Here is an 11,493-nt window from a genome sequence, read left to right as displayed (position 1 = left end):
AAAAAAGTTTGCATTTCAATACACAGGTCATCACTGGTGGAAATAAGTCTGAATGTGTTATACTCATTTATTTCTTTTATTTTTTGCTGTCCCCCTGCCTTTCTTTCTCTCTCTACATTTGTCACTGGTTTAGCCTGACTGCTTCGTTAGGACTCATAATTTGCATTCAGATTAATTATCTAATTACCGACAAATGTCCAGCGGCCATCCCACACTCCAGCTCGTCAGCTCAGTGCCTGTAATTATTTTAATCATTTACTTTCATCTGGAGTGTTTCTGCCATACTTTAGTGTTTAGAGGCCATTCTTAATTACCCTGCCAAGGCATTGTTCCCCTTGTTTCATGACAGAGAAAGAAAATGACACACACACACACACACACACATATGCACAAAGAGCCCGATGGGGATGTGATCTTGACAGCATCGTGGAAGCTTCAAGCTCTGCTGGTTTTCAGCCCTGTTTCTTCCCTCTACTTCTCATTCACGTTCTCTCTCCCTACCTATCACCCCCAACATCCTGCTTTCCTAACTCCTTTTCTCTTTCCAGATCTCACTTTCCCCCACCATCACCCCCACCACTCTTTTACTTCCTCCCTCTTCCCCTTTATCATAAGCACACACAGGAATAGCCTCCGGGCCCCAGTGCACTGACTGCTAATATACTGACACACACACACACATACATAGAGTGACACAGATCTTTTGCACGCTTCCCTATGCTATCTGCTAGAAAAATCTATACAACTCTCTGTGTATGCTTTATTTAGTCAACTGTCACCAGTTGCATCTGGTTCTTGTTCATCAGCTTGTTATGGGGTCAAATTTTACTCACTTTGCTCACATAATCACACCCTGGCAGCCTTGAGCCAAATAAACTAGCTGTAACTGTTCTGGTAAAAGTACATCAATTATAATTGGATCTCTTGAGTATCTGATTCACTATGAATGAGAGATTAATGGAAAGATGAGTATCACTGCACATTTGTAGTTCAGGATCTCTTTGAAATTGGAAACATGACCTTATAAATGGTCAGAATGTACCACTTTTAAGGTAACAAACAGCATAAAACAGTAACACTGAGTCACAGTCAGAGTTTCTACTCCGTCCCAATGGGACCAGTCGGAGGTAAAAGTGTAGAGATTATGGGCACATTGCCTTAGGGTACAGTTTGTCGAAGCGAAACAGGTTTTGAGCTCTGATTAAAACCAGGCTGGATTAATGATATTCATGAGTTAAGTTCAACTGTCTGGAGCAACCTGCAAAGAGACACAAATCCGGAGATTGTGGTTTGGTGTTGATAAACGGTGTTGGAAAAAAAAACACACAATTAATCATTGTGGGCACTTGTGGGAGTTTGAGGTGTATGTCTGTGTGTGAGGGAGAAAGAGAGAGGTTGACATTCAATTTAATACAGTCAACACTGCCATGCAGTTAATCTTTAAGAACTTTAGGCCTGCTGATGAACAAAAGTGCAGTGTCAAGGGAATAGTCCGAGCTCTAGTGTTTAACGTAGCAATTTAATCATTTGCATTCTTGAAGGGAAACCGCGCCGGTGTCAGCCGGGCCGATTAATCGATGATTTCACGGCGTGAGGCTGGGTGCTTCCCGCTTTTGTTCAGGACTGTCGCCGTTTAGCGGCTCCTTTTCTCCCCCCACTTAAGTAGCACAGGGGCGGTGAGAGAGCACGGCCACGAGAAAGAGAGAGAGAGAGAGAGAGAGAGAGAGACCACTTCATCCGGACAAAAAGCGCAAGCTAAATGCAAGTGACAGCCTCTGAAAAAATTCCTCGGAGCAGCTGTGCGGATTCGACATAGGCGGGTTTAGTCTCTTGCTCCCTCCCTGCCCCTTCCCTTCTCTTCTCTTCTCTGTCGGAGAGCGTTTAGCCGCCGCTGTGACCCCCGGTGCTCGGCACACGCACCTGCCGCTCCGAGGCGCGCCTTCACCGTCGTAGAGATTAAGCGAGAGGCGGGGTTTGAGAGACCCCCATGAGATCCTCTGTTTAAAAAAAAAAAACACCCTTAATGCGTGAAAGAGCCTGCATTCAACCCCTATTGTTCAACACGTTTTTATGGGACAACATTGGCCATTATTAGGTTTAGAGATTTACATGGGACTCCATTGACGGGGATAATCCTTTCAAGGAGTGAACGAATGAAAGTTTAAACCCGCTGTTTTCATATTTATTAGCTGGTTAAAGCGGACGAGGCAGCTGAAGGAAGGCTGACGACAGGCCTTTACTCCATCCGCATTCATGTAAAATCTCTGCTCCTCTACATCCACAGCTGAGCTCTCAGCCTGCGGCCAAAGGCTTTATACCATAACACATAATATTGCATTTTTAAGCTTCTTTAACGCTATTCTATTGGATGTATCTCTGAAAAAACAGGAAAAGGAACCTCATAATCTAGTGTAGCCATAGTACTAAAATGATGTACTATGTGGATGTACAGACTTGCTTCCGTGTCATTTTTATTTTTAATAAAAAGCCTCTTTACAGAAATACATATATGTTTTCAATTATAAATATATCCTTAATTAGGATGGAGAGACTTTGACAAGTAAAAACTCTTCAATGACATAAGGAAAAAACCTTGAGGGTAACCAGACTTGAAAGAGAACTCATACTGATCTGGTTGACACCGGATAATGAGAGAGACAACTATAATTGTAGTCAAAATTGGCATGCTAACAGGAATATATGAGCATTAGAGTCATTTCTGAATTTATTATATTTTTATTTAATTGTGCAGTATATAAAAATGAACTGTTTAATGATGGGAACTTGAGTGCATAACTGTTCTCAGCAGTTTTATTCCTAAGGCTATCCAAGACCCCAAACCCTTAACTATGCAAAAAGAAAAATACAACTACAATAGAATAACTACACTTAAAATGTGTGATGATTTAGTCATTGTAGTAACAAAAAATTAACTATTAACTATTTTATAGTTAATAAAAAAAAAAAACTATAAAACAGAACTGTTCTATTATTGTGTTTCCATTTTTATTATATTCAAGTGATAATGTATAGAATATGTTCCTCATATAGGCCATTTAGTCTTTAAATGTAAGCTGCTGCATACAGGCAGTAACGTTGTTTTTTTTTTTTTATAATTATTATATCTCAGGTTTTGCATTTATTTATATTGTTTATTTTCTGCTTATATGTATATGTTTACTGTATATGTAGATCCTGCAGTGTTTTTCAGTACATTATAAATGCGATACTGAATATTGGTATAGAGACCAGGTCAGAGATTGCTACCAATACAAGGACAGTGAATTTTGGATCCACTTGAATTCAGACAGAACAATTAATGTAAACCAATCATTTATCATACTACTGCTTTTTGGGGTTTTTGTTGTATGGAAGCTAGAAGGAAGCCAGACAACCAGGAAACCCACAGGAAAACCCACAAGTATATGGATAGAACATGTGAAAAGAAACTTATCACAAACTGTAACCCAAGCAAAATAGTGAATAAGATACGGTAGAGCTGTAAGGAAACATCTCTACGTACTGCACCACTGCCTGTTGCAAATTACTACATAGTTATTCAGAGTAAAATGCGTTTATACTATGAAATTTTTTTTTTTTTTATGGAAACTTCCAGCATGACCCCCACCCCATCCACAGGGTATAAAAGAGTGATGAATGAATATGAGTGATGACTGATTAGTATGAAAAAGATTTAAATCATATTCTATGGATTTCCCAGTTACTGGATCTTAAAACATTTAAACACCCCTGGGATATTTTGAGCCAATGTACAGTATTACACTCTGCACTATGATCATGAAAAAAATGTTGTGATGTCTTTCAGAATAATGGTATTCATCCAGAGACTTGTAGAATCGATGCCAGTGTGCACTAAAACTGCTTTGGCAGCTAGTAGTGGCCAACATCTGACAATTTATTTTGTTATTTATCTCTCATTTGTCACCTGTCTGTGTATTATGCAGTGAATGTGTATGTGGGTCATTCATAAACTATGACACTTAAATTCATTAAAAGAAGAGAAAAGAGTATTCAGAGTTCTGATATCAGTATTATATAAAAACAAATGTTTAAAGTTAAAACAAATGCTTCGCCAGTTGCGACTTTTTCAGTTTGACACATGGCAACAAATAGTTTTCATTTTATTTTTAAGAGTTTCAATAAGTAACCTATATTTACTACAAGTTTGAAACACAAATTCGACCAAAATGGGCTGGATGTGGCCCGTTGTGTTATCTCGTTCTCTCTGTAGACAGATCTCCCAATCCACTTCATCATACACCGGCCCTGGGGCTGCATACATCTCTCCGTTCCCCCACCACCCCCTTTCTGTCAAAGCTGATTGTTTCCGCGCCAACAGAGTGCTAGAGGCTAGTGCACTGTCACACTGCATCAGGCAGAGGGAAGGGTGGAAAGAGAAAGAGGGATATAAAGAGAGGGATAGGTAGAGAGTGGTAAAGACAGAGACAGACCGATATAGGGAATAGGGGAGAGGGTGAGAAAGACAGCAAGAGAGCAAGCTATTTTAATCTTACAACCCAGAAGTGTTTCTACTTGGTGGCCTGTTCTTGCACATTTATGCACATTTGATAAGGCATATGAATAATATTATCCTAATTGTTGAGAAAGGGATAGACATAGATAAACAGGAGACTAGACAGACTATTCTCAGTGCTGTCCCCTGTTGGGGACTTTACCTGTCAGTTAGCTGGAAAAGTGACCACTAATCCTGTCCTTGAGGACCCACACAGACTTATCTGTTTGTTTAGGCTTGTACAAGACCTGAGCAGCATCATCAACTTATTAGTGCTGAGTCAAAGTTTCAAGATGGCAGAATAAACATGAAAACTCTGGTTATTTAATTTGTTTCAGTCATGATCTTGTCCTAAGATTTATTTGTAAAAACAGATTGTATGTTAATTGGCCAAACAGTTCGCACCTAACATTTAATAGGTTGAGTTGGTACTATAATATTGTAAACTTCGTGGGATACCCGGTCATATTTGCCACATGCAGCATTCAGAAATAATAATAATATGATAGAAATATATAAAGTTCAGACGGCAAGCCTTTGGTTTATGGTCATGTCACAGTCTTTATTGAAAGATGACTTAGTATAATCACTTTTGTCTAAATTCAGGCATTATCAAATAAGAGATAATAATTTTACAGGTCATGATATGTCATCTTTCATTAAATGCTGTTGAGAAGTAAAGCAGCAGTCGGGCTGAGTAAAAATCAATAATGAATGTTTATAATTCCACACTGACTGCATTATTTGGCCATTTTTTTTTTCCAGATTTTTTACTGAATATGCTTATGTATATTTGTATTATTTCTGATTACTTTTGTACTATCTAGGATGTATCAGATATATAATTTTTTTAAGAAGCATGACTCTTTGTTTTTTTTTTTTGTTTTTTTTACTTAATTTTATTTTTATGTTTGTTAATTCAGGACACATTTTTTATTGGTATAGGACTTATATTTCATCCTTAATCCATATTTACTATAACATTCATATTTGTGGCATTAAATAAAAAAATTTCAATTTTAACAGGACTTTTCTCCAAGTTCATCACCACTACATTCTAGTATTGTATAAATAAAATAATATTGACTTTATATTTAGATCTTGGCCTGAGTAACATGCAAAAACAAAATTCTTACAACAATAACAGTAAGCACAGGGTTTAGAAAAATGTCAAACTCTTTTTAAATTAATAATAAAAAATCAATATCACCGAAAAAAACGACCAATGAAAGTAAAAATTATTTTTTTTTTATCTCAAATTATATGAACACAAGGCACTAGTAGTAGTAAAATCTAAGGATCCATAGTAGGTCTAAGTGACATTTTTATTACCAACCATATTCCATAAGCTTTTTTATTTATTCCACTCCTTCTTAAACTGTTTCATAAATTACCATCTCATAGTGTAGTAGTTAGTCAGTGTATAATGTAACCATAAACGTTTCATACATAAATGCATCCATTACATGCCTTTCTCTTTCCTTTTATTGCATTATAAGTCAGTGCTGGTTAACCTCAGAATTGTTGGGTAATTTTAGGCATTCTCAGAATTATTCTTTAAATAACTCTACATTATTAAATTATAAACATAAGCTAAGTTTCTCCCTCTATCTATATGTCTCTTCTGGTTCTCCAAAAAATGACTCTGATCAGGATAAAGCAATTACTAAAAGTGACTGAGAGTTGAAGTGCTAATGTAGCCTTCATAATTATGTGAAATACACTATTTATGTGAATTTTATGACTTTATGGGAAGAACTATGGGGCAACTATTTTTTCCACAGCAAGTGCTTAGTCTAGATCTGACCCGAAATTAAATGCAGCCAATTCAAACGGTTCTAATGCCTAAATTCACGCGTTGAGTCTGTTGTATATATATTTTTTTCACCTCGGTGTGCATGTGTTCTTTTTGCACCCAGTGGAAATCATTCTCACATTTACACGAAACCTGTACAAATCAACAGTCCTCTCCTGCACTGCACCGGAACCTGAGCCTCAAGCCTACAGACAACTAGAGATGTCAAAGGATCAAGTAAAAGTCATTTGAAGTAATCTAAATGTAATAAAATGTTCAAATAAAACGTTTATAGAATATGAACATTTGAAGAGGAACAAAGGCTAAGTGTTAACGTTGGATTAGTACATAAAGTGCGACGTGAAGAAAACAAAAAAAATACTGTTGCATTGGCCGGGAATCGAACCCGGGCCTCCCGCGTGGCAGGCGAGAATTCTACCACTGAACCACCAATGCTTGTTAGTGGAGTTCGACTGATATTTATTCGACCGATATCGACTGATGTTCAGGAAATAGATTTTTCTGCTTCCCTTACTTTATGGATGCACTTTACTTACTGCTTTACCCTGCGACACCGAGATAACTGAATAGTATTTATTCGGATTTGGGAAAATTGACATTTACCGCTTTACTGACCGGTAATCAAAGCAGGTCTAATATTTGTGACCATGTTTAATTACACCTCCTCGTTTTTAATAAATATTAGAAGATATATGCACTCTATATAAGTCCAAATAGGGGAAAATATCAGTCTCCCCGTCGGGGAATCGAACCCCGGTCTCCCGCGTGACAGGCGGGGATACTTACCACTATACTAACGAGGAGTGCTCGCGACACATTTTTGACTAATAATGAGCCTATAAATCATTACACGAACGTTTTAGGCAATTTGTTTGGAACAAGATTGTTACTGTATCATTTGTCACTACATCATCTGCAGCTGAAACCCTGACCCAACTCTAGCTATCCTTCAAATCCAGGCCTCTTACACTAACCTTCACCAGCTGGGTTCCTCTGACCCCTATTATCAACAAGACGTTTCCACAGAACTGTTACTCAACGTTTTCTATTTGTGAAATTCCCAGGAAATCAGCAGTTTTTAAAATAATCAAACAAAACCACCCTAAACCATGCCACAATTAAGGTCACTTAAGCTCTTCACCAGTATCTGATCAGATGACTTATTGGAAAACGGCATCAGTATACAAGTGTTTATTAAAAGTGGAGGGTTAATGTATATTAAACATTACTATTACTTTTGCTAAAATACAATGAAGCACAAACCCGACCTTACCACCACTGTTTTGATTCTGATACCAAACCCGACCTGATCTAGGTTTGTCACAGAGAACTACAGTTTACATTGTGCTGTATTTCAAAATTACTTGTGCAGTTTTCAGCCAAAGACAAAGTAAATGCATCGTAACATTTGCTAATTATATATGAAATGAAATGTAAACATGAAATCAATGTATATATTTAGACAAATTATGAAAAGCATAAACTATGTGAGCGTAGTGTCCAAGCCAGGGAAGGATCCCTTTTTTTATAATTAGTATATGCCTTCTATTTACTGAGTCAAAGTGCATTGGGCCTGAGACGGAAACCACACACACACACACACACACACACACACACACACACACACACACACACACACACACACACACACACACACACACACACACACACACACACACACACACACACACACACACACACACACAGGGGAAATACCCTGGAGACTTAGGCCAAATCCATTGTAGCCTGAAAGTCATCTGTGGACTCAAACTTTAGCTGGCAAACGCACATAAAACAATACTTTATCTCCAAAGACACAAGGAGATAACATTTTGAGAATTAAAAAACATTATTAATTATTAATATTTATTAATAAAAGAGTGAATCAAGGTTGCCAGAATTTTATCAGAATTTAGCAGTGTTTATTTTCCGGCCTGATAAGAAAAAGTCTTTCCAGTGGAAGTGCCAGATGAATGCCAGACTTAATTTGTGTGACATCAAGGGGTGTGGAGAGTAAAATACAGGATGTCACTCACTTTTGTTTAATTCTGGTCAGGTTTCTGGTGGATTTTAAGTTCATGCCAGAAACACTGGGCGTGAGATGGGAATATTTACAAACACAGGCAATTTTCTGAGACAGTCCTCCCACTGGTATTTATTTGTAAGTTAGTGGATGCTCAATTAGACATGAGATGAACATGCAGGGACAAAAACCTGAGATCAGGATTTAACCAAGAACTGTGGATCTTTGAGGTGCAAACACTATCCACTGCACCAACAGTTTGCTACAAACAAATAAAATGTTTAACATTGTGGATGTAAGTGAACGCCTAAAATAATTTAGAAATTGACATCTTGTAAAAATTAGTGATGACACAAGTCATAGAAGCATCGGAAAGTTTTTTAATTGTCTGGTAATAAGTACTTTAAATGTAATTTTTAGCAACTGGTTTAATTTGTTAATGTTGACACTCTATAGTTATATTCATAAAATGACACCCACCAAATATAAAAGTTTTGAATATTTATTGATTGATTCATTCACACACAAAAGGCAAATATGAACTCTCATAAATAAAGATATATCTATAAACATTTAATTATATATTGTTTTCTTGAAATATTTCATAATATATATTTTGATGATGCTTATACTTTCTTCTGGATTTCTCCCTGGTTTGGGTTATCATATAATTGCGCTTGGCCAGTAATGAAAAAAAACATGCACAACAGTGGAATGACAGTTGAGGAATGCAGGATATTATTTGGTTTAAAAGAGTCTTCTCTGTCACTGTTCTTAGTCATTTGTTTCAGCTTGGGATGCCCCTAGGACCCTCTTCTTCCCTGCTCTTTCTCTCTTTTCTCAATATTGCTGTTACTGGCCAATGGCAGCTGTAGCTGAGCCCATGCGGAGCAGCTCTTTCCTGTGAGTAAGAATGATATCAAAGCTGGATTGGAGTCGGTTCTGCTGTTCTTGGACACGTTCCTGCAGGGTGCGCACCCAGCGGATCAGGGCAAGCCTACGGTACATGGTCAACTGCACATGGTGCTTTTCCATCTCTTGGGCTTTGAAACGCTCCCGGTCTTCCAGGGTCCATACAGCCTCCATGAGTTGGGGGAGCTCAGAGTAGGGATCACTCTCTGAATCTGAGGATGCTTCTTCAGCTAGACTAGAACCTATAAGGCTCTTATGGTGACTGTCAGCTGTCTTATCCTCTTCGTAGTTGTGTTTTTCTCGTAGGTTTGTGGTTGCATCGCCATTTTCTGAGTTTGAACCTCCCACACAGATGCGATCCCATACAAAGTTAAGAGAGTCTCCCCCAGTCACATCTCCGCTCTCAATGGTCAGAGGCGAAGAGCTTTCTGACCTGTAACTAAATTCAAGCTCATCATTACTTCCATCCCAGTCTAACACCTCTTCATCTTCCTCCACCTGTTCCTGCACCTTACCTTTTTTAAGGTCTTCTGGTTCTTGCTCTTTCTCATCGTCACTCATTCTCCTCATCTCTTCATCTATTTTGCCTTCTTCGGCTCCATCTGGAGGCACCCTGCCTCCAGTATCTTCTCCACTGTCAATCTCAGGAAGAGGTTCCAGGGGACTCCAACAGGGAAGGCGAGACAGGGGAGAAAGCGGTCCAGGCACATAGTGGTTAGCAGAAGGTGGTGGGTAGCGGCTTGATAGGCCCAGAGCTCGAGGACGCACTTGGTTGCGGTTCTCATCTCCACTCAATCCAAATTCACCTTGACCCAGGAAATTAGAGTTCCCATCTTTTTCACAAGTTCTCTGGTCGTTGCTGAGAATACGCAGGGTCGAGTTTGTACCTCCTAGCTGACCTCCAAAAGCAACATTCACAGGTCGATCTTGCTTCAGCATGTTCGTCTGAGATTGCGTTGCTCTTCAAGAAAGAAGAAAAATCCAGAATTTAGTAGGACTAGAAAAAAAATATAGATATAAAAATTTCGGCTTGACAAGAACTGATACTGCTATAAAATACGTTATTAGACCTCGCAGTAAAATACCCTTACAAATTCAGAGTATCTTTGGTGCCACGTTGGAAGTTCTCAATTTCAGAAAATGATTCAAATATTTTATAGCAGCCGAGATAACTGAACTGAAAGCTTCAGGGTATCGTCTGTCATCGTGAAGAGCCTCAGGTACAAATCCCTAATGATCCTGTGCAGATGACTGGGGCAGAATGTAGCAACAAAGCCGCAAGCAGAAACGCTATCCTCATGCCAATTAAGTACGGATTAAACATACTATCATTAGCATATGACTTAATGTTAATAAAAAATGTAGCACATCTGGGTGTTAATATGGTATGAAATTATAGCGAGGAAACGACCAGCGACATGAAAGAGCGTCGAGGCTGCTATTTACCATACCGAGGCTCAAACCGCTAATCACAGAAATATCGCGGATTCGAAGAAAACCTATATAAAATAAAATATTAATAATACTCCTAATATTAAACTGATTCACTGCTCTATCCAGCTACATAAGAGCACTGTGTTTAGTCTCACCCCATGTCAGCGCTCCGGTCCTTCAGTAGGAACATCTACTGATTTAGATAATCACTGTACTACAATCTGGATTTCTTCTGCGCCCTGCCTAAAAGCGATTATGATTATACATTTATATGAATAGCTGGTGTTGTCTTACCGTCTGTTATAAGCGTTTGCCCTCCTCCAGCCTCTCCTTCTCAGAAATTGTCTCTCTCTCTCTCTCTCTCTCTCTCTCTCTCTAGCTTGCTTTTCCGGCTCGAAGGACAGACTGCTTCAGTCTAGGTGCATGACTCATTTCCTAAAGTGGGCAGAGGCGACCTAACTGGGCGAAAAAAACAAAAATATAAGCTGTACATTAGTCTGTTTTACTGTATACACTACCATCCTTTATCGCTAAAAAGGATGTGCACTCCTTAATGTGCCTGCAGAACTTCCCATTGGCTCGTCTTTGCTGTTAGAGTAGCTGTTATAATAACCTCTGCTCTTTTGCACAGGTTTTCCATTAGATGCTGGAGAATGATGTGGGAATTTCTGTTCATTGATCAGTTGAGAGGATCAGGCACTGATGGTAGATCAGGAGGTCATGGTTCTGTGCATGATACTTGAGTTCTTGCACACCATCGCTGATTAACCATGG

General features: G+C 38.6%; 1 protein-coding gene across 2 annotated transcripts; it reads right to left on the bottom strand.

Moving 5' to 3' along the window:
- Positions 1–8,861: 8,861 nt before the first annotated feature.
- Positions 8,862–11,266, bottom strand: c19h1orf216 (chromosome 19 C1orf216 homolog). 2 transcript variants are annotated; one of them, XM_083523257.1, is made up of 2 exons: positions 11,014–11,266; positions 8,862–10,246 (listed from the first exon to the last, which is right to left on the bottom strand). In XM_083523257.1, exon 2 carries the CDS (start codon positions 10,222–10,224, stop codon positions 9,226–9,228), a length of 999 nt encoding a protein of 332 aa, XP_083379383.1. In that variant the 5' UTR covers positions 10,225–10,246; positions 11,014–11,266; the 3' UTR covers positions 8,862–9,225. The 2 variants fall into 2 exon arrangements, with proteins under 2 accessions (XP_083379383.1, XP_083379382.1); XM_083523256.1 differs by lacking the exon at positions 11,014–11,266 and adding an exon at positions 10,875–11,007.
- Between the last annotated feature and the right edge of the window lie 227 nt (positions 11,267–11,493).

This window comes from Silurus aristotelis, assembly GCF_946808225.1.
Source record: "Silurus aristotelis genome assembly, chromosome: 21".
NCBI classification, from domain to species: domain Eukaryota; kingdom Metazoa; phylum Chordata; class Actinopteri; order Siluriformes; family Siluridae; genus Silurus; species Silurus aristotelis.
Note: the sequence above shows the minus strand (reverse complement) of the source record. Positions and strands in the feature narration are given on the sequence as shown.